We start from the raw sequence: 25,201 nt of genomic DNA, 5'->3' as shown, positions 1-25,201 counted from the left end.
GAAGGTAAAACAAAACAACCAAACCAAACTTCGCGAATAAATATTTGAAGATATAAAGAAATCAAAACATAAACTTTTTCCACAAAATTACTGGATTCGACAGTAAATAACACAAAAAAGTTATGTCATAAAACAAAACAACCAAACCAAACACCATAAATAAATATCTGAAGATATAAAGAACTCGATGTATAAAACCCTTTTCCAAAAATTACTGAATTCGGCATTAAATAACACGTATAAGATATTTTACCTGTTTGTTTGTTTGTTTTTTTTGTTTTTTTGTTTTTTTTTTGCTTTTTTTTTTTGTGTGTGTGGCAAAAATTAACAATTACAACAAAGCATACCTCCTTACAAATTTTATTCATTCTTCATTGCAAAAAAGGAAATGCCCGATTTGCCTCTGAACAGAGCTGGTAACAATCTCGAAAGGTAATAATTGTTTTATCTTCATCAGGAACAGATATCCGGGTACAACACTGTTCGAAGATTGGATTAATTGCAGCCGTTTAAAGTGAGGTTGGTATGTCTTCTAATGAAAGGATTCAATTCTCGACTTGAGTCGATATCACAGAAGTTCATAATTAATGTTCATTTGAAGGAAAAGTCATTAATAACAGGTCTATAATTCTGACCTTAAAAAGTCTCCGGAAGAATATATAATAATAACCTAGCCTAATTATTTCGACTTAGAAATAAAGTCTCAGAGAGACGAAAGGGAGAGGCGCCCAAATGCCTCATATCCATAGAGAGTTGAGTCCCGTGTTCTTTCTTCGTCGGCTGCATGTCTGGAACTGCCTGAAAAGGAAAAGGCAATCAAAAAAGCCCACCAAGCTCATCACTGACGGTTAAAAACATCGACTAATTAGATTAGTCCAAACAAAGACAGTGGGTGGCCAAATCAGCCAATGAGGGCTTGTTTATAATTGTAGAATTTCTCACACGCGAAAAATGTTGGTATGCCTTAACACAAAACGATTAATCAAACAAACAAAAGGAGCATGATAATAAATTTTCGTATATTTACATTCAAATCTCTTTAAATCCTTTTCGGTAAATGATTTCCTGTTTACGGACGGTGTCCCAAGTCTTGTCCGGGAACGGATATAAAGATGTTTCTCTTTGATGAGTTGAGCCTTCAACTGTAGGCTGTCTACGCGAACAACACCTTTGCCCTTGCTACCTCGGCAGCTGGTACTGTCCTCTGCCGACGACGATAGGGCAAGTGTACTGATACCTGCAAAAAAAAAAAAAGAAAACAGATCGACATGTTAACACCTGTATTCGAAAAAGTTTACCTTACCTGTGCAAACAAACAGGGGTAGTACCTACCATCGAACGTACGCACACATCACGATTTCTTTTTAGAAAAATAAACATCACTCGTTCTCTAAATCGTTTATTTTAAGGAGACAAAGGTTAAAGATATTATTAAACCCTTTAAGTTCTTTTTTTTTTTTTTTTGTTTTTTACGTTTCTGAGTTTTTGAGATGTGGGTCGATCAATCGTATTATTTGGATTCTTCAGACTACTGTTCTCATTTTGAGTGTTATTTTCACTATATTTCAGTCGATGTAACCTCGGACCTTCTTCGGGTGTATCTTGTTGAACTCGGGGAATCATTCTATCGAACTCGGGAATCTTTTTGTCGAACTCGGGGTTCTGCAGGAAACCTCGAATCAAATCCTTTATTTAAGCCATGGAGGTAGTATGTTCTTGTTACGTCAGCCACGACTGGGTAAAAATCTCTTAAATCATTAGAAATTGTATTTTGAGTGTCACCCGAACTTAGCATTGAACCTTTAACCTCCAGAACAGTGAAACTTTTACAACAATGTTTTTTATCAAGTACATTATCCACTACACCATGGGTCCTCGCAAATAAAGATTCCCGAGTTCGACAGAAAGAATCCCAAGTTTGATAAGATACACCTGAAGAAGATCAGAAGTTACATCGACCGAAACGTTGTGCAAATAACACTCAAGATGAGAACAGTAGTCTGATGAATCAAAATAACGCGAATAATCGATCATCACCTAAAAAATTCAGAAACGTAGACAAGAATGTTCAAAAGTTTGTAATACAAAAGCAACAGAAAAGCATTCAGAGAGAACACATATGAGACAATGTCAAAATATGACTAAAGTCTGTGTAATCTGACCAAGAAAAGCTCTTTGGACCAAAGATTTATAGAACTCAATGCTGGAAAAGGGAATTGTTCAAAATCGCCACGGATTATGTTTTTCCTTTCTTTCTTTTTTTTTTCCTCAACTTCACTCCAAACAAGGCATATTGCAACTTAAAAGTAAGGGGCCACGAATTGGGATCATGTCTAAGAAAGATTAAGATGTTGGTTTACGTTACATTTAAACTTCTGCATATCAGTACAGTTTGGGAAGCAGGCAGCAGGCAGCAGGAAGAGAATTCCAAAGTGTAGCTGTTCTAGGGAAGAAGCTATTTGATACAAAACTTTCTGACATTTAGGGACCTCGACAGTGAATGGGGTGTGATTTTTGTTGCTAAGTGGGTTTGTTGGGGATATGTATGTTGAGGGGGCACAAGTGCAATGAGTTCATCAGAGAACACTCCATTAAAATACGTAAAAAACAGCCACAGGGATGCAACATTGCGGCGATGGGACAGAGGTTGGAGCCTAGTTGACAAAGTGGGATCTAATAGATTGTGGACCCTTTTTTTTTTTTGGACTCTATCCAAGAAGGAGAAACTAGTGGTAGATGCACCAGCCCAGATGTGGCAACAATACTCCATACATGGACGAATGGTGGCCTTATAAAGGTACAGGATATTCTCAGGTGTCAGCAGTTTTCTAGCTCGGTAGAGTGGGTCCACCTTCATTTCAGCAGCCTTCGCAATGTTTTCAATGCATTTATTCCAGTTTATATTTCCTGTGAATGTTAAGCCGAAGAGTTTGAAGGAAGAATTCTAAAACTAATGATGAATCTGAGTTCTTGTGAATAGAGCTAAGAAAATTAAATCTTTACTCATTTCTGAAGAAGTCAATAAAGAGGAATTATTAAAACATTTACGATTGCCAGAGTTTTCCTTCTTATAGATGAACGGCTAAGCCCCCCCCCCTCACACACAACAGTAAATTCCATATAGATTCCCGAGCCGGGCATAAAGATTTCCATGTTGTCCAAGACACCTCTGAAGACGGTCAGAAATTACATAGTTCGAAACGTTGTTTTTTTTTGTTTTTGTTTTTTTTTTTTACACAGTGATACCACTTATCAAGGCCCGGAAGCCACTCAGGGATAAGGGTTATTGCAAGTACATTACGTTAGTGTGGAGATTTGATGAAGTGTTTATTTAAGGGGGCGGTTCATTAGGAATTTGTTAACGTTGGACTTGAACACATCCAAGTTGTAGTCTGGTGGGAAGCAGGCAGACGGAACAGAGTTCCACAGGCGTGCAGTTCTAAGAAAGAAGCTTTGTTCATGGAATCCGCGTTTTGATTTAGGCACAGATATAGAGTAGGGGAAATTTTTCACAGTGGATTCAGCTAGACGGGTGTTTTTCGTGAAAGATTGGCGAGGGGGGGGGGACCAGAGATTGGAGTTCAGACGTGAGAATAATATCTAAGATTTTATTTTTTGGAAATCCCTCCAGACAAAGCATGTAACTATGTAAGAAGCCAATATATTATATATATATAAAAGTGAACGTGTCTGTCTGTCTGTCTGTGTACATTTCCCTACGCAATAACTCTGTCAATTTTTAGTCTATAGACTCGAAATTTTAAATACCGGGTACTGAGATTTGGGAAAATCGATGTGACGGGTGTCAGCCAGAAATTTGGCTGTTAAGGGGTCAAATTTCAACGATTTGACCTTTAAGAACTCTACCAAACTCCTCCGACAATTTTGGGTTTAGACACTTGAAATTTTAGATATAGATTCCTTGAACCTGGATCTAACTTAATAAAGTGATTTGAGCCCGAAACAATAAATTTTAAGGGGTCATAATAGGGGTCAAAGTTTTAAAAAATTAACCATTTTTTTGTTTTTTTGCTTTTTTTGCACAGCATACACCTCCAAACACCCGAGCAACGCCGGGCACCCCTGCTAGTATATATATATATATATATGCATATATATATATATATATATATATATATATATATATATATATATATATATATATATATATATATAATCAAAAATTTGCCAACGCTAAGTGTTAAATGGAATAGAGTTCAACCTAGAAAGCAGCAATTTTTCCTCCTTTGTTAAAAACATCGCTCCTGGAATGTGTGGACTAAGCGATAAAATAAGGACCTATGCGGTTGCTAAAAATAAATACAAGGTCCACTTTCTACTCTTCCTAGAAAATAAGATAAGTATAGTAGTCGGAATAGGCCAAATAGTACAATCATTTGTTAACGTAACTGACAGGATTTGAACACTGCATGCCACATTATCTCATCAAACTAAAGTGATCCGCTATTTTAAACCCCTTTGTCGTACCACATAATCGACTTGACAATCGTGACCTCATATATCTCAGCCTCCCCTCCCTTTCTACCGTTACTATTTAACATTTGAATATCATCCTTTCCTGTCACTAGCAGACTTGAAAAGCAATTTCCTCTCGTCCACCATACTTCTAAATAAAATTACTCTGGCAGCTGAAAAGGCAGTAGTTATTGGAGAAAAGGAGTTGATGGGTGAAAACGAGGCCTTACAACATTCCTGCCACCATTGTTGCCACTTCGAAATTGGTCTTCGGTTATTTTGTCAAAGAATGGCCAGGATAAGAATGCAGCAAGTAAAAGAAACTGCAGGAAACAATTTGAGAGCAACCCAAACAATATTGTTGAAAAAGTAGCAAAAACGCTCGTCAACTGAGTGGTTTTCTTTTCAATCAGACTCCATCTTTAAAAAGGGAATCGTTTTCAAACTTGTACAGGTTATCTCCCTTAAAAGTGTCCGCCATGTTGCAATTTGGGATTAGATCTGAAAAGAAAATCTGGTATAATGGCACAACGACCGAGAATTGCCACTTCCGGTTAAGAATATGTTTAGCAGTGAATTGTGAAAATTAGTGCCCTGTGAACTTTTGCACGTAATAAAATATAGATCGACACGTCAGCAACTGTGAAAAGTGATTTTTTTGCATTGGAAATTTTGAATTTGATTTTTTGTTACAAATAAGTCTATACTTTTATATTTTTTGTTTTTGTTTTTTGTGTGCATTGATATTTAGAAGTGAATTGTGAAAACTATTTCTCTGTGTATTATTGCAGGTAATTAAATATAGGTTAATACGTCAGCAACTGTGAAACGTGATTTTGTTTTTTCATTGGAAATTTTGAATTTGACTTTTTGTTACAAATACATTTAAAATCCTATAAATTTTTTTTTTTTTTTGTGTGTGTGTGTGTGTGTGTGTGTGTGTGTGTGTGTGTGTGTGTGTGTGTGTGTTGATATTCATATTAAAAACCCTTTTTATTTAAAAATATAATACAACTTTGTCACGTATGGGTCGTGGAATTGCATTCATCTGCAAAAGATCTAGCTAATTTGCATATTCTTTTAAACATTAATTTTAATTAATTCCTATTGGTTTTTGGATTTTCTTATGAAATGATAATCTTTAGTTAACTATTGCATGTAATTATATCCATGCAGATATTCTATATGATTTATATTTGCATAATATTTGCATAAAAAGGTTGTAGTAAACACAAACCTCTTTTTATATATATTTATGTATGCATATATATATTTGTTTTTAAAAAATTGCCTACGAAACTCCTCTGTCAATTTTTCGAGTGCAGGCATGAAACTTCATCTATAAGGTATTCGAACCCATGCAAAACTTTATATTTAGATTTTAGCAGAGGAAAATCGGTGGAAAAGTGTGAAAATTATAAAAATGGAATTTGCCAGGTGAAGATCAAACGACGGCATTAAGAATATGCATGCATAACGTAATATCTATTTGTTCATGTTTTAATTTTTAGTTTTGCAGCAAACATGTCTTCATAGTTCAGGCATTAACATGAAAAGAAAAGGTAAATTGTAAGCTAAACGTTTTGGTTTCAATTCTCAGTGGTGGTGCACAAGTTATTTTTTTTTAACATTTTAAATCATTACTATATATTGGGTTCAATATAATATAATAAAGTATAAGACATCTGCATTAATCAAAATTATATATTTAAGCGTATTTTATGACCGGGCAATGTCTAATGGATTGCCAGTTTCTTATAATTGTAATTTTTACCAATACTCATGATAAGACAAATAGGCAGTAGATGGGGTTAGGATTAATAATTGTTGTGAGTATATTGGTGCAGATTTTATATGAGTAGACTTAACATAGTTGATAGGATTGGGCCTCTTCACCCACCTGACTAGTCCAGACATGGACCAAAGTTACAGTGCACATCATATCCATTTCCCTAGCTTATGGGCTGTTAAGACACCAAGATCGGTTTGTACGTCATAAGTCCAATGCAAATAGGCAAAAATTTGTATATGCTACTCAAAGTCACTAAAACCAAAAAGTCAGAAAAGTATATGCTATACTCAAAGTCACTAAAAACCAAAATGTCAGAAAAAAACGAAATAGTCTCCAAAAATTATCACATAATCTTCAAAACGTCAAAAAGTCACAAAAAAAATGTAAGAGTGAAATAGTAACAGCTAAAAGAAAACATGCTGAAATAATCAGGGAACGCATTGAATCACTAAAGAAAGGAACTAGTGATTTCTGGAAGATCTATAATAGTTTAGTGAACAAAGGGCAATCAGTAATTCCTCCATTATCCAACAACAACAAGGTCGCATGCATGGCAACTGAGAAGGCGAAACTGCTTGCTCAGCGATTCGCCTCCAACTCAACCTTAAAGCCAACAAACAACTACCTCCCAAATTTCCCAATTTGGACTGAAGCCACACTAGATGATGTCAAAATCATCCCTTCTCATGTCTGCAATATCATAAAAAACTTAAACACCTTCAAGGCGTGTTGACCTGATCTCATCCTTGCTATACTAATTAAGAAATGCTCAGCTGAGCTAGCCCCCATACTTTCGAAGCTCTACAATAAAAGTCCTTGCTGAATCTTGCTTCTCTAATAGCTGGAAGATGACCTCTGTAATACCAGTGTACAAGAATTCTGGGGAAAGGAATGACCCTCTCAATTATCGCCCTATCAGTCTCCTCTTCTTCTTTGCTAAAATCTTTGAGACCTTAATTAATCAAGCACTAGTCCACCACTTCGCAAAAGCAAATCTTCTCTCTGACAAGCAGTACAGATTTAGGCAATGTCATTCTACTTCAGATATTTTAACAGTCATCTCTGAACAAATATACCATCTACTGGATAAGACAGACAAAGCCAGGGCTGTAGCCCTTGGTATATCCAAAGCCTTTGACAAAGTCTGGCACAAAAGGCTTTGAATGAAAATTAAATCCTATGTTATAACTGGATATATACTAGATATAATTAGATCCTTCTTAGACAATAGAATCATCCAGGTTGTCATTGATGGATGTATTCAAGCAGCATAACATTAATGTGGGAGTGCCTCAGGGGTCGATCCTTGGACAACTATTGTTAATGATATTCATAAACAACCTCCTTGATAATATTGTGTCCAAGATGGGTATATTTGCTGATGATACAACACTCTATAACATGCACGAGGGAAGAACATGTACACAAATCTAAGACAATGGCAGAATTGTTAGGAAATGACCTCCAGACCGTAATGGAATGGGGCTGCAAATGGATGGTAACTTTTTGATGCTAGTAAGACTGAGCTGCTCTCCTTTAACAATTACAAGAAGCCTCTCAAACCACCGATATCCATGACAAATAATACCCTACATGAGAATTTTTTCTTCAAACTCCTTGGCCTAACTTTTGCAGGCAACACAAACTGGAACAAATACATTGAGGACATCGCAAAAGCTGTTGCAAAGAAGGTAGTTTCCCTCTATCGAGCTAGAAGACTACTCACACCTGAGAGTATCCTGTACCTTTACAAGACCACCATTCGCCCATGCATGGAGTATTGTTGCCACATCTGGGCTGGTGCATCTACCACTAGTCTCTCCCTCTTGGATAAAATTCAAAAAAGTTTTCAATCTAATAGGTCCCACTTTGTCAACTAACCCCAACCCCTGTACCATTGTCGCAATGTTGCATTTCTGTGACTGTTTTACAAATATTTTAATGGGATGTGCTCTGATAAATTCATTGCACTTGTGCCCCCCCAATGTACATATCTCTGACAAACCCACCTAGCAACAAAATCATACCCCTTCACTGTTGAGGTCCCTAAATGCCAGAAAGCTTTCTATTCTAATAGTTTCTTCCCTCGAACAGCTAGACTTTGGAATTCCCTTCCTGCTACCTGCTTCCTTGGTTGTACTGATAAGCAGAAGTTAAATGTAATGTAAACCAACATCTTGTTAATCTTTCCTAGGCATGGTCCCAAATAGTAGCCATTTATGTTCAAGTGGCTATATGCCTTGTTAGGGAGTGGTCAAAAAAATATATAAATAAAAAAAATAAACAACTTTGACAAAAATAATCATGAAGTTAATAAAAAATCACAAAAAATGAAAAATCATCAAAAAATAATTTCAAAAAGTAAAAAAGTCATAAAAATCACCAAATATTAATATGCTTTAAAAAAGCCACAAAAATTTTTTTTTAATCATCAAAATAATCACAAAGTCACTAGAAAGTCTAAAAGTCACATTTTTTTTTAAAAGCTACCAATAATAATCACAAAGTCACAAAAAGTTAAAATGTCACAAAAAAAATATTTTAAATGTCACCAAAAATAATCACAAAGTTACAAAAATCATAAAAAATATACTCAAAGTCACTAAAAACCAAAAAGTCAGAAAAAAACGAAATAGTCTCCAAAAACTATCACATAATCATCAAAACGTCAAAAAGTTACAAAAAAAACTAAAAGTCACAAAAACAATAAAAAGTCACAAAAAATCAAAAATCACAAAAACAAAAAGTCACAAAAGTCACAAAAAATCAAAAATGTCACAAAAATCAAAAAGTCACAAATGTCACAAAAAAAATGAAAATAGCCTGACATTTTGAAACCATTTTTGAGTAAAATTAATGACTTGCTTATTTCTTGGGTTGAATTTTCTGTAAACAGCGGAAAGAGGGAGGGAGGGGGGCATATTAATGAACAAAAAACCTGTTAGCAAACAATTGAAGATTCCCAAACATAAAAGAAACAGCTTTGTTATTTGGGAAATGACAAATGTCTCTGGGTGTGTGCTATGTGTGCTTTCATTTTTATACAGCATTAGAAATATTCCCAAAATAATTTCCATCACCATCCCCAACCCCGTTTCTTCCCTCAGGCCCCCCTGTTTCCAACTGCGAGACAAAGGGAACCGTCGGAATGGAACTGACTTTCAATTCCACAAATATTTTTAACCTTCCTCGATCGGCCATGATACGCATGCTCGCATTCCTTAAATCTATCAACATTCGGATGAGGATGAATAGCGATAGTGATGCTGCATCAAAGTGACACATCCGTCTCCATTGTTCCGCACCCTCAAGAGGAATAAAGAGGATAACAGAGAGAGTTAATTCTTTCTGATAATTGCATAGATTTTTTTTTGTGTTTCTGTTTTTGTTTCTTTTTGTTATTTTTGTTTGTTTGTTTTATGGTTCTTTTGTCTTTTGTTTGTTTTTTCGTTTTTTGTTTGTTTATATTTTTTGTCTATGCATATTTCTATTATATATATATATATATATATATATATATATATATATATATATAGTCATCCACATACAGTACTGTTTCGCTGTCTCACAGCTCATTAGTGCGGCTAGACAGATAACTGCCTCAAGCCAGGATTGAAACCCGACCGTCCAAATGACAGTCAAGGCTTCTCACCATTACGCTATACAGCTGCTGCTGTGAGGGTAATGAATTTAACGATGTTTGACATCGTCCAAATGCCTCCGCTTGATTTGTTTACACAAAGAGCGTCGCTTAATACGCTAATGTCAGTTTGTATATCACTTCCCAATATGCTCAACCCAAGATAGGGAGCATTATAGTCATCCACATACAGTACTGTTTCACAGCTCATCAGTGCGGCTAGATTGTTGTTTTTCTTTCTTGCTCTTTTTGTTTATGTATATTCCTATCATATATTCTGTAAGTATATTTAAAGTTTATATTATTGTTCTCTTATATATATATATATATATATATATATATATACATATATATATATATATATATATATATATATATATATATATATATATATAGTACGGCATAATCACGTTGACACACCGGTTCTCGTCAGATCCCCAAAGTTAAGCACGTTGATCCTGGCTAGTCTCAGATGAGTGACCATTTGGGAATTCTAGGCGCTGTATGTGCTTTCCGCTTATCTCGGCATTGTTTCCAGTCGTCCTGAACCTCCACTTGCCACTGATATTCAACAATGTCGACTCAGGAGAGGTGTGGTTGGAGAGTCTTGCCACACAAATTTCATGCACAGGGTATCCATAGTCTGTCAAGACTGAAGGAAGTCTTTTTATAGTTCTCTTAGTGTGCCTGTTCCACATTTCGTCAAAAACTACTGAGTCGATATAGTTGAAATTTTGTATGGACCTTTTTTTTATGATGAAGTGTAGCGAATTAAGCATTATGGTATCAGTTCGATGTGAAATTAGGGATTAATAGGGATTAGATGACGGTGATTCAGTGGTTAACAACATGGATTGACAATCTGGGGGTCTCAAGTTTGAATCCAGTCCATTCCACAAAAATCACTTTCACTTAAGATGTTGGCAACCTTCACGTAGTCCCTCCTGTATGTACCTGAGGTCTTTATAGAAAGACTTCTGACTACAAAAGCATCGAGGAAACCAATGCCAACAATTGAATCTTTGGATTTATACAACGACGATGATTATGATGATGACGACTATAACGATGCTGACAATGAGGATGATGATGATGATGACGACGACGATGATGATGACGATGATGATGATGATGATAACGATGATGACGCCGATGATGATGATGACAATGATGATCATGATTACGATGACGATGATATTGACGATGATGATGATGAAGTAAAATGAATTTGTCACCATACTACCATATTTACTTTAAAAGTTTTTTAGGAAACTATGGGACGATCTGACTGAAAGTTTGTATGAACCTTTGTTATGATAAAGTGCAGCGAACTAAGTATTATGGTATCCATTCAATGCACAGTTAGGGATTATTAGGAATTAATCATCACAATACCACATATACTTTAGAACAGGGGTCGGCAACCTTTTGAAGCATGAGAGATTTATACAACGACGATGATTATGATGATGACGACTATAACGATGCTGACAATGAGGATGATGATGATGATGACGACGACGATGATGATGACGATGATGATGATGATGATGATGATAACGATGATGACGCCGATGATGATGATGACAATGATGATCATGATTACGATGACGATGATATTGACGATGATGATGATGAAGTAAAATGAATTTGTCACCATACTACCATATTTACTTTAAAAGTTTTTTAGGAAACTATGGGACGATCTGACTGAAAGTTTGTATGAACCTTTGTTATGATAAAGTGCAGCGAACTAAGTATTATGGTATCCATTCAATGCACAGTTAGGGATTATTAGGAATTAATCATCACAATACCACATATACTTTAGAACAGGGGTCGGCAACCTTTTGAAGCATGAGAGCCCATCAAGCTGTGCTGATTTTAGGAGGAGGGCCAAACAACTTTGATTACATTGTCATGGACGACAACAATGTTATTAAATATGTAAAAAAATTTTCCGTGCATTTGAAGAGAAAACAAGTATTAAATATCATATGATTGTATTTAAACGATGTCACTTATTTTATTACACGAATATCAAAAAAGATAAATTACAAACATGTTTTATAAAAAAAAATTGTATAGTTAAACAAAATTCACTTGAAGGCCAGATTTGGTTCGTGGACCGGAAGTTGCCGACCTTTGCTCGAAAAGTTTGCTCTGAAACTACTGAGCTTATCTGGCTGAAATTTTGTATAGACCTTTGTTATAATAAGGAGCAGCGAACTAGGTATTATGGTATCCATTTGATGAACAGTTACGAATTTATACGGATTTGTATTTAATGCCGAAATAAGCACACATTTACCCATATTCAACCATCAATTTTGTTTTGCCCGTTTTTAACAGGATAAAATCTTTAGTATCTCTCTCTCTCTCTCTCTCTCTATATATATATATATATATATATATATATATATATATATATATATATATGTTTTATTTTTTATTACCGTTTTATCTGTTTAGTTAAAAAAATAAAACATATTTGCTCTGCAATAGTATTCAGGTTTTTACTAATTACCAATTTTACTATATATATATATATATATATATATATATATATATATATATATATATATATATATATACTAGGTTGAGAAGAAAGTCTCTGTGGAATTTTTTATTTTGATTACAAATGATGTATTTTCAAATGTGTTTTCGTTATAATACCTTTACTTTATATATCATTTTAAAGAGCGTTTTTCGCTCTATCTGATCGTTTAAATTACAATCGTTTTAAAACAATTATGCCTTCTTTTCAGAACGTTGAATAGAAGATGAAAAAAAAGCAAAATCGCACAATTTTCTTATTTCAATTCAAGCTAGGCCGAAAAGCTGCTGAAACAGAAACAGTTCACGATATCAATGAAGCGTTTGGCCCAGGAACCACTACTGAATGCACAGCACAATGGTGGTTTAAGAAATTTCGTGGCGACGATGAGTCTTGAAGATGATGAGTCGGCTATCGGATGTTGAAAACAATTAATCCACGTACAAGCTTGAGAATTTGCTTCCGAATTAGACGTAACGTATACAACGTTTTCCAACCCTTATCCCTGAGTGGCTTCCGGGCCTTGATAAGTGGTGATCAGTGTAAAAAAAAAAAAAAAAAAAAAAAAAAAAAAACACTTGAAAGAGATTGGAAGAAAAACTTGATAAATGGGTGTCTCACCAATTGACCGCAAGCAAAAAGAAACGTCATTTTATTTTTTTAATTACATTTCTCAGTAGTTAGACACTGACGAAGTTTCACAACACTTCCCGAAGCCAGAGTGAGGTGCATGAAAAGAAGGTCATACTGACTGTTTTGTGGTCTGCGACCGGTCTTATCTATTACAGTTTTTTGAATGCAGGCGAAACTATTACGGCAGAGAAGTACTGTCAACAAATGCATGAAATGCATCAGAAACTTCGACAACAACATCCAGCATTAGTCAACAAAAAAGGTCCAACTCTTCTCCACGACAATGCCCGACTTCAGAAGTTGATTGAATTGGGCTATAAAACTCTGCCTCATCCGCCATACTCTCTAGACCTCTCATCTACTGACTACCACTTCTTCAAGCATCTCTACAACTTTCTGCATTGGAAATGCTTAAAAACCTAAGCGATATCAAAAACACTATCAACGACTTCATTGCGACCAAAACGCAAGATTTTTACGTTACTGACATAAATACAGTTGCTCTGCGTTGGTGAAAGCGTGTTGATTCTGATGGTGCATATTTCAATCTATAAGTTTTTGTTTGAACTGAGATACTTTAATTTGAATTTAAAAGTTAAAAACTGCAAGAGTCTTCATGTCAACCTGATATTACTCTATCTCTACTATTATATAAAAGTCACTTTGTGGGTGTGAGTTCCTTCCGTATAGGTTCCGAAACGGCTGAACCTATCTTTTGCAAATTCCACACAGGGCTAATTCATATTTCTGGCAGTGTTCTTAGATATGTTTTGTACAGACATTCTTCCGATAAATATCGAAAGTCGCAAAATTATTATCTTAAAAATAGCCTTTCTTCTCTTATTGATAAAAAAAAATTTTTTACAGGGAAATATTTTACATTACACCAGTCTAACCTTGGCCGGTGTAACGTGAAATATTACCCTGTAAAAATTCTTCTTTTTTTATCTATAAGAGAAGAAAAACTATTTTTAAGACTGTCAAGCCCAAATATCAACTGACGTGATATTGTAAACAAACACAGACCGAATTTGATGAACGACATTATCATCATTATTATTTATTTATTTATTTTTTTTTTTGTAAATTAGTTCACTGGGCAAATTGTTGCTCGTAATATGTAATATTCCACAGAGGATTGATTCTATAATAATACATACGCAATCAGCATAAATTAAAAATATCATGTTTAAGTGTATTGTACGACCGGGTAATGCCTGGTGTCCAGCTAGTATACATATATTACTCATATTCATCCCAGACAAATCACGTTGCTGCTGATACATAAGGAGCTACTATGAATTAGGGGCCCTGACTACAGGAACATTCTAAATAGGGAGTTGAGCAGCGATATGGCTGTTCACATTACATTTAAACTTTTGCATGTTAGTACAGTGCCATTGTATTAGTTGACATTGACATAGTACAGCAATCTTAGTAAAGCAACGTTTAACCTGACCAGTATTAAAATAGGTGATCATTTGGTAAGACCAAGTGCTGTATGTGCTCTGAAGTCTGGAGAGGGATTGGCGCCGCTAGGCTATCCTTGTCTTAGACATACCGCATGAAATTTTGCAGTGCTCCCATGACACTCTCGGATGTTAGTATAAGATGCTTTCAATGTATCCAGACTTTTTTTTTACAAGTATTAATAATTGACATATCAATATGTTATTGATATAAGTATAGATATAAACTAGTTACAACTAATATGAATCATCCGTAATTACACAACGTGCCTTCAATAAGTTTCCAGACTTTTTTGTACAGGTATTTAAAATTGGCGTAGACTCTTGAAAATTCGGGATGTTATTGCCATACATCTTGTGAGATGACTGACCAATTTTTATGATTTCAGGTTCAAATAAACAGCTATAGTAGGAATTGGAATACACCCTACTAAAGCCTGATTGTCACAGCTGGTGAATTTCTAAAATGCAATCTGAACATGAGGACACTTCAGAAGGACGATATGCAATAAAATTCTGTTTAAAAGGTGAAAAAATGCCGCAGAAACATATGGAATGCTTCAGACTGCTTTTGGACAATCTTGCATGAATCAGGTATAAATTTTTGAGTGATATAAGAGATTCAAGGAAGGCAGAGAGTTTATGGGAGATTAAGAGAGGTGTGGGAGGAGTAAGAAAGTCAGAACATCAGAATTGATTGGTCAAATAAAGAATTTCATGGATAAGGACTGTCGTGTGTCTATAGAGCCAATAAGTGCACAGTTTTATCTCAGTGTGGGAACTGTACATGCAATCACAATTATTCATGAAGAACTGAAGATGCGGAAGATTTGTGCGAAATTTGTCTTAAGATACTCCATTCTTGTTTGATCAACAGTTTCTCACCCTCCCTATAGTCCAGAGCTTCCAGTGGTGAAAACAAGGCGAATTCCTGTGATTTGGGGTTATCTCCTAAGCACAAGGAAAACCTTTGAGTCGATCGCTGTGAAACAATTGAGTAGATTAAAGAGGCTGTGACAAGGTTTATTGATATACGCACAAAAGAGGACTGCTATGGGGCCTTCCAAAAGTTGTTGGAACAGTACAACAAGTGCATTGCAGCCAGAGGAGATTACTGCAAAGGAGACTAGAGTCTCGTGCGTGTACTATCAATAAAAGTGGCCATATGAAGAAAATCTGGAAACTTATTGAAGGAATCTCATACAATCGGGGAAGCAAGGAATAGGGAGGAAATTCCAAAATATAGCTGAAACAATTACAGTAGAAAATTCTTTGGCATCTGTGGACCCTTAAAATTAAGTGTGGGATTTCGCTGCTTGTTTGGTTAGAGGGTGTATTTACATTAAGGGGCACCAGTACTAAGAGTTCGTCAGAACACATTCCATTAAAGTACTTGTAAAACAAGTGATACAACATTTGGGGGCAGGAATCAGAGTTTGTTTAAGAGTGTGTGACTTATTATATGGAGACTCTTTTTTGGACCCTGTCCAAAGATAAAAAGAATAAAATGGAATTCCCTATAAACTCTTACAGAAAATACTTCGTCCATGTCTACATTATTAGTCCTCCCCCCCGACAAAAGGAGGGTAGGGTTAGGGTTAGGGTTAGGCTAACAAAAGGAGGATGGACCTGTAAATTCACCCTTTTCCATTCGTCTGTTCATCTGTTCAACCGTTCCTCCGTTCGTCTGTCTGCAGTTTTCTCAATAACTACGCCTTGGAATTTTTAAAAAATTTTGCACAAACATTAAACATGATATGAGTAAAAAAATAACAGAATGGATTTTCAGGGAAAACTCTGGTGCCACCCCTAGGGGTGCTTTTCGGGTTAAAATGGCTAAAATTGACACTTTTGTGCTTATTTAAAAAAAAAAATTGATAACTTGGATTTTATAAATCTTTCTGAAAAGTTGTAACTAACTGATTTCTATATAATTTGGTTGTCTATACTTCGCAATAACTCTTGGGTGTTAGGAGTTCTTTTAGTGCTAATAAAAACACTCCATTTTTGGGACTATTTTACCATATTTGTCCAAAATCTTCTGTGTATGTCTATTTAGCAGTTTTGCATGGTGCTGAACTCAAATTTAAATATTTTAAGAACTTTGGGACTAGATGGGGAGGGGAGGAATGATGGGCTTAGTCAATTCTTTTTTTTGCATGGTGCAGACCTCAAATTTACATATGTTAAGGCCTAAAACTGTTCTGTTTGTTCATTTTCACCAGGATTTGATGTCCCCTGGGGACTTTTGGGGCTAAATTGTTGGGGTCAAATGCTGAACTTAGTCATTTTTTATGTCTCGTTCACTGTGCACTCACGAGGGGCCATGCATGCTTCACTTGTTTTTAAATGGTCTTCATCTTAAAAGAAACAAAAAAGGGATTTTACTCTGTATTCGTTCACACAGAATTACTTCTCATTGATTTGAACAAAAAAAAGAAATGGTCAGTTCTGTTTAGTTTTATTTTATGACATATCAGACATTCTTAATCTGACATTAAGTTGAAAGTTTTATTATTCAATTTCTTACTATATTTATAATACATATTCATGATGTTTGATGTTTTTTTAATGTGATACTAATAATTAGTACAGTAGTTCTGGAAACACTTTTCATACTTCAACTTCTTTATAGTTTGAAACATTTATTCACTGTGTTTGGTTTGGTTATTTTGTTTTACGGCATATCAACCCTTTTTGGGTTATTTAGTCATATACAGTCATTTTGGTAAAAGTTGTTTTTTTTCACTTCAAGTGCTCAAAATCTTCAAATATTTAAAAAATTAATCAGTTAATACTTATCAAAGCTAAACTCCATCAATAAATAAGGGTCCATGAGATAGATAAATCGTCAGTTCGTGGCACTATGTTTTGCATGTCCCACTGTGTTAGATATTATTCATCTAGCACAACGCCGATCAAGATAATGTCAACTTTGTGGGTGTTTGTTTTATAGTCTTTAACTTTCAGCTGGGTATACACCCACATATACAAAAAGAACTGTCCTTTCTATAATAGATTAGCAAGGATAGCAGGCATTGCTTGGAATTATAAAATACAGAGCAGAAGATATTCAAAAGTGCGTGCAACATCTTTATATTAAAACTATCTCTCTACCCCTCTCAATCTGTCTCTTTCTATTCTCTCTTCCACATTTTTCCGCATTCCTCTTCATCACTTTCGCTCAGCCTATTCCTCTCTGTTAATAATGTTAGTCTTGCATCTTTCCTTTATATAATAAATAACATTGGAAATGGTTGAAAAACCGACCCCTCATCCTGACGAAACGTGGCCCAGTTAATATTATTAATCCGAAAAAACACTGATTAAGGATATACCAATCTTGTGGCTGTTTGTTGTGTAGTTTTTTTATTTTTAGCTAGACATGCAAACACACATAAACACAGACAACTGCCCCTTATATAATAGAATGTATTTACTATGATACTATCTAGTTTAGTGAGGTTGGTTCCACAAAATGTCGCATTAGTTAGAAATTGTTTAATATGTTATACCTCCCTTATGCCGTTGTATTCGTATAAAAGTTCCACATTTGTTAGGAGCATCCCCACTCTTATCCTATCAGTAACTCCCCTCGACATGAGTCACTTCTAACCAAAGTGCCCCCATTAATTCCTACATCCATACACAAAGGTTAACCTATGATCTTTGCACGAAAGATCAATTCCTTTTGGCGATTCAGTCTCTTCTTCAATCATAATCAAACGAATGTTTGATCTTTTTTCTTTTTTTCTTCATTTAGGACTAGCAAAGAAACTCGGTATTGCCTGGAAGCTACCATTTAAAACTTGAATGTTTTGCTCGACTTATTTTAGAAAAGTATTTGCTGTAAGAGTTCAGCATTGTTTGGGATAAACTGAAAACAGTGATTAACTTGTTCATAAAGTTGCTGTGTTTAGATTCGTGATCAAATCATATACGCAGATATAGAGACGCACTCCTTGAAATAGCATTATTTAATAAGCACACACACACACACACACACACACACACATACACACACACACACACACACACACACACACACACACACACCCATATATATAAATATATATATAAGAGCAAATAGGTAATAAAACATGTTAAAAACACTTTGAAAAAGTGTTAAAAACATATTTAATCTGAAAAGGAAACACTTAATAAGTGGATAGTCTTGCAGTTTCATTGAATATAAAGTTTCGAAGAAATACTTTCGGAGTTTCGAAGAAATACTTTCCTTCTCATCAGAGGGTAGGAATTAGTAAAATGCGGGATCGGATTTTGCATACAAAAGTATTTAATGAAACTGCAAGTAAGTCAAAGATCTTACTTGATAACAAAAAGTGAAGCAGAGGGAATATGGTGAAGAAAAAGGTGATTTCGCGTGAATGGATATATATATATATATATATATATATATATATATATATATATATATATATATATACTTGCAGGCTGCCCTGCGTTGTCCAGTCATAAAAATACGCATAAATATTATATTTTAATTCATACAGAAACTGAGACATTCATGAAGCAGTTGACAAACAGATAATATATATATATATATATATATATATATATATATATATATATATATATATATATATATATATATAATATTAACTTTAACCTACAGCAGACTTAGCACCTACATAATCCGACTTCTAAAAATTTTATAATGACAAGTGAGAATTCATTCATATAAGGATGTAAAAAAAAAAACTTAACTAAAATTGTTAAATAGAAATAGACTTAGCACTTGCAGAAACCGATTTTTTTATGATTTGATGAAGAAAAAAAAACAATCTGCAGTTTCTTTTTTTAAAGAATTTTGCTGGGTTTTGCGAAATCTGCGACGGCCTTGTTACCCTCAGAAACGGCATATATATAATACTAGCAGGCCGCCCTGCATTGCCCGGTCATAAAAATACGCATAAATATTATATTTTAATTCATGCAGAAACTGAGACATGTGCATGCGAGTATTATGTTTTTTTTTTAACAGTTCACTTCTTGTAAGTAAAAAAAAAAAAATACTCGAGCTGAGATCGAAACCAAAACCTAAAAACAGTAAGTCAAATACGATAACCATTATGTCAGCTTGACATGATCTTTAAAAAGTGTTTCCAAACCTATTTATTCTTAAAATAATTAATCTATCACGTTGACGATTCACGCATGCACATTCATGAAGCAGTTGGCAAACAGATAAAAATCCGTAGACCCACCTGTAAAAATGTTCAATTTTTACCCATTAGCAGCCCTTTTTTCCGGATGAAAACCGATTAAAAAGTTTTCTACATATCTGAATACCCTAAATACCAAGTCTGTAGATCAAAACTTCATTGAATATATAGGTTGAGAAGTGTCCTTTCACACAGGGATTCTCACTTTTATAGATATATAGATAATTATCTACGGACATGTGTTTCATAGTTATACGAGACTCCTCAGCGAGAGTGAACCAGGACGCCAGACACTTTAGCTTGAAGCTATTCCACTGAGCCAATCGTTGCTGCTAATACGTGTAACGCCTTTTTTTTAAAGATGTTATTCATTTGTTTATTTTACCTGCGATATTATATATCTAATATATAAAAGGCTATCTGTCTGTCTGTCTGTCTGTCTGTCTGTCTGTCTCCATATTTTCAAACTCTATCTCATTTGAAACTAAAAGTCGTAGAGTGGCGCTAGGGGCCTCAAATGATTGGATTTTTTGACGAATTTCTCTTTTTTATCAATCTTTAGCCGGTTAAAACAGTTTTTAACGGATTTAAAAAGAGTAAAAATTTTAAAAACTCGTTATACATTTTGTACATTAATCTTAGTTTATGTTTAATTTTTAATTCTTATTCAGTTCATATGCGTGTCACATTGGCACAGTGGTAACGTCACAAGCTTTGAATGCTACAGTGTTGCTTTCAGTTTCGATTCTAAATGATGGCATCCATATACTTTTCTATTTCTTTTTTTTTATTTAAATCACGACTCTATAATAATATATTCTTCGAAATCTGAACGAATTAAAATATCATATTTAAGCGTATTTTATGCCCGGGCAAAGCCGGGCGCCCCCTCCTTCTGCTAGTTAAATATATAATTATCCATGGACACGTGTATTGTGGTCATATGACTCATCAGCGTTGATAAATCTAATGAGATTTAAAACCAGGAGTCTGAAGTCCTATGACAGATCCACTTCCCGTTGGTAATACATAAGCATTCATATGTCGCTACACATTAATGAGCATGTTTCGGTCTGCTAGTTACAAGTAACTAGGAATCTCTTCAGGCGATGTTATTTATATAAATATATTTTTTGTATAAGCAACATCGCCTGAAGGGGTCTCCAGTTACGTAATGAAAATTAGAAAAAATTTACAGCAGATATTGATCAAGAAAGCAATCAGGGGATATTAAAAAATGAAATAAATTAACGGCATTTAAATGAGTGTAAAAGAAAGAATATATATATATATATATATATATATATATATATATATATATATATATATATATATATATATATATAATGATTATAATGGAAATAGTATTCCGAGATAGAGAAATAAAAAGATCAAAAAGGAACAAACTGAGTTATGTGTTCATCAACGTTTCGTCTTTATTTTGAGACTCTCTCTCTCTCTCTCTCTCTCTCTCTCTCTCTCTCTCTCTCTTTCTCTCTCGCTCTCTGTATATATATATATATATATATGTATATATATATATATATATATATATATATGTATATATATATATGTATATATATATATATGTATATATATATATATATATATATATAAACTAATAATAAAACTAAGTTGATCAACCTTTGTTTCTTGAAAGATTTTTCTATAAATCTAAATCACACAAAATACATGCTAAAATATTCCGTCAATTCCCAATTATCTCACAGATTGGTTCATCTTTTCCTTTTTTTTCTCTTTTAATTTTAACGTTCTATTTTAATTTAACATTTTTCGCCTTTCCCCGCCCACTCTTTTCTTCTTCTTTTTATCATCTATTTTAATAAACTACTATGGCTATCCAGCGTTGCCATACAGTGCATTAATAACAATGTTTCTCTTTACACTAACCCTAATCTAACAATTAAGATTTCTTTTAAGTTTTTTGAAAGAAGTAGCAAAACTGTATCATAAATCATTAAATTTTCACTTCATTTTCTTGTATGGAAATTTAGAAAAAAATCTTTTATGAAATCCCTTTCTTTTTTTTTTATTTTTCTTTTTTTTTTTTGCATTTTTTTTTTTTTTTTTTTTTTACTCGGGCAACGCTAGGATACGAATCCTGCTAGTATAATGTATGACCGCAGACAAATGCTTACCCCGAAACTGTTTCTAGGACCAACTTTTTCTCCCTCTGAAGAGAACAATAAAGCCTCATCCAATGAAATCCACTGTTCGTATCTGTGTGTCATCTGATACGAAATCAATATATATATATATATATATATATATATATATATAGCAATGAAGATCACACGGAAACAACTCAATATTTCGTCGATGTGCTGTTTTTTTATCTTTCCTTTTTTCGCTTTTAGGATTGCTGTTTCTCGAAAAATTATGTTAAGTGTTTGAAATTGTTATTTCTGATAAGATGATTCTGTGTGAGTTTTAAATATACTCCGTGCGTGGATATCGTCTGCTGTCTAATTGTAGATCTCAAGTAAAATCGATTTGGCGATATTTCTTTTACTCAAATATCTTATTTTTTTTAAAAAAGGCACCCACTTAAAACTGTTCAGTCAGTTAGTTTTGGTAAGTCCGTGTTGTTAAAATAAAAAATCATTGTCAATCGATTTCATTGATTTTTACATTTAATTCGAACAGCAGATTTTGTTTTGATTGCTAATATTATAGTAGGTGTTAGAAAAGCTAATTCTCACATCTGTCTCTGCTCTATCATTGTCTTCATGGCATCGCCCGCCTGTAAAACATTCACAACAAACACTCGTCTACCTATAATGACTCTCAACAATTTCCCTTACTCTCTATCTGCGTCTAAAACTAAACCGACATTCCATGAGCGAAGTTTCTTTCCTAGAACTACCCGTCTATGGAACAGAATACTGTGAGGCTGCTTTCCAACTGACTATAGCATGGTTGTTTTCAAGTCCAATGTAAACAATTTCTTCTTGAGCCATCCACTTAAATAATCAAATTCTACCCAATTTTCACCGCTATCGATCATCACTGTTTTGTCTCACCAGCTACTTGACATCCATTAACCTTTATCCTCGAATGGATTTTGGCCTGATAATCATTTACCCTCTAGTAAAAAAAAATATTCTCTAGTCCTGTTCTTGCCACAAATTACACCATAAAGAAATCTGTAAGAAATTTACAGGGTGGATCGATAAAATCATCGCACTAGAAAAGATGACATGATTCCATTTCTGTTAAATGAAAAGCGGTTTTCTTTTTTGTTGCAGACCATATACTAGTTGGCCAGTTGTGTACAAATCTCAAGAGCAATAGGAGCTTTCTATCATGTCTGAAAGTGACACAATGTTTAACGAGTGAGATCGGAGATACGCTGCTGTACAACTCATGCTCACTACCAATACAAGTTATGATAACAGGACCATTGCCAGCACCTTCAAAATGCATCGCTGGATTGTCATGAATAATAAAGATGTGCCCAGGGTGATAGAAACAATGTTTCCAGCCACGGTTATGGTCTTTGGAGTGATTTCAAGTGAGGGCCACATCATGCTGCCTCACATCTTCGAAGTTGGCTTGAAAGTCAACACCAAAGTGTACCTGGATGTGCTGAAGAGTGTGGTGATTCCCTGAGCCAACCAGGTAGTCGCTGGAAGACCCTGGGTGTGACAGAAGGCCTAGGCTTGGCTTCAGAAGGAATACTATGACTTTGTACGCTTCTCTCACTGCCCCCCTCCTCTCCCAACCTGAACCTGCTGGACTACTTTGATCATATGTTGAGAACATCACCAACACGACCTCCCGCAACACCAAAGCCAGCCTGATCGCCGTCATCTGCCGATTATTCGCCAAACTTCTGCTGACGCTTTTGAAAAAGGCATTTTCCAAGTTCCGAACCCATATCGAGGCGAATACATTGAATAGATGTCAACTCTACTGCATAATCAAGTTACCGGAATTGATTTTTTTCAATAAAAGTTTTAAAATAAAGCTGTAGTGTTGTTTTCTTTAGGGCGATAACAGTATCGTTTCACCGTGTATATTAGAGTCAATTTTCGGATTTCACTCTCAGTCCCCTCTTTCACCTATTTTTTTTTTTTTTTTTTTTTTAATGAGCGATTTCCTTCAGTTGAACGTTATTTAATAATGCCTAATAACGTTGCTTAACATGCTTCATAATTTGTGTGTTCATAACGCTAGTGGATTGGGAATGTTGATAAAACACCAACATGAGAAAAAAAATCGGAGAGTAGTTACAATTGTGCTTTGTGATGGTTACGCCATGTTTGATTTTTTCCCATTCTTTTTCTGATTTTTGTAATCATGGCCATATTTCCTTTCATTTTCTTTTAAAGTTGATGAATTCCTATTCTTCTGATGAGTCAGGGCAGAAACGATTACAAAATTGACGCAATAATTATATAAATGACTCTGTGCTACGAAACAGGTGCTGTCAAGAATTGAACCTTTTAACATGCTGAATGAAATGGACGGTAAGATGGACAACAAACTTTGGAATTTTGAATATAGACTTTTTGTCATTTATTTGTATATGCTCTGTAGTTACATCGATCTTCATCATGAATTAAAGGATTGGTATGAATAAAGGGTGAAATATAATTGAATAAGCATATTCTTTCCCATAAACATATATATATATATATATATATATATATATATATATAGGTTGATAGTGTATATATATATATATATATATATATATATATATATATATATATATATATATATATTAAGCCAAAAAACAATGCGGAGGAAGCCGGGAAAGATGAAGTAAAAAAGAAAAACAAACAGATGTAAAATATACATATATATCTATATTTTTATAAAGTAATAGGGTTCGTGTGTTTCTGTCTGTGTGTACAGCTCTCCATCATCAACGAAATATAAAGGAGGTAAGAGGGTAGATCTCTCCTGGTAGAGAAACATTAGAATCCATTTTAGGATGTTTCTGTTATAGGAGACATAAGAATCTTTGCCTAATTTCTTTATATACTATTCTACAAACAACCCCCATATCGAATGACTTATGCTCATTTGCATATCACATTATATTAAATCTCTTTAACTAATTACCTCGACCTTATTACATATTGGAAATATTCTAATCATTTCAACTGTACTATTTACAAAATCTATTTAACATTTAATCTATCTATCTATATATCACATTATATTAAATCTCTTTAACTAATTACCTCGACCTATATATATCTATAAAAACAGAGATGTGTGTGCCACAGACGATTTCTGATTGGTTAATCCAATAATCACATCTCCTAAAAAACAATCGTTTCTACGCTCTTACCTTTACCATAAAATATTATGGCTTTATTTATTGTCAATCTTGGAAGGGTTTAATTTTTTAATAACTTGTTATTTACAAATTAAAAAAATACGAAACTATTATACGAAACTAAACTACACGAA

The 25,201-nt window shown here is 34.3% G+C and overlaps 1 protein-coding gene across 1 annotated transcript in view; it reads right to left on the bottom strand.

Moving 5' to 3' along the window:
- Window positions 1-322: 322 nt before the first annotated feature.
- The window catches only part of LOC145252778 (uncharacterized), a 59,914-nt gene continuing 35,035 nt past the window's right edge, over window positions 323-25,201 (bottom strand). Inside the window, exon 2 of the mRNA XM_080112708.1 lies at window positions 323-1,237. Coding sequence (XP_079968834.1) covers window positions 939-1,237 — 299 coding nt within the window. The 3' untranslated portion in view covers window positions 323-938. The remainder of the gene's footprint in view (window positions 1,238-25,201) is intronic.

The sequence above is a fragment of the Euprymna scolopes genome, chromosome 29 (genome assembly GCF_053919585.1).
Source record: "Euprymna scolopes isolate OS-2025 chromosome 29, ASM5391958v1, whole genome shotgun sequence".
NCBI classification, from domain to species: Eukaryota; Metazoa; Mollusca; class Cephalopoda; order Sepiida; family Sepiolidae; genus Euprymna; species Euprymna scolopes.
This window is presented reverse-complemented; position numbering and strand designations above follow the sequence as displayed.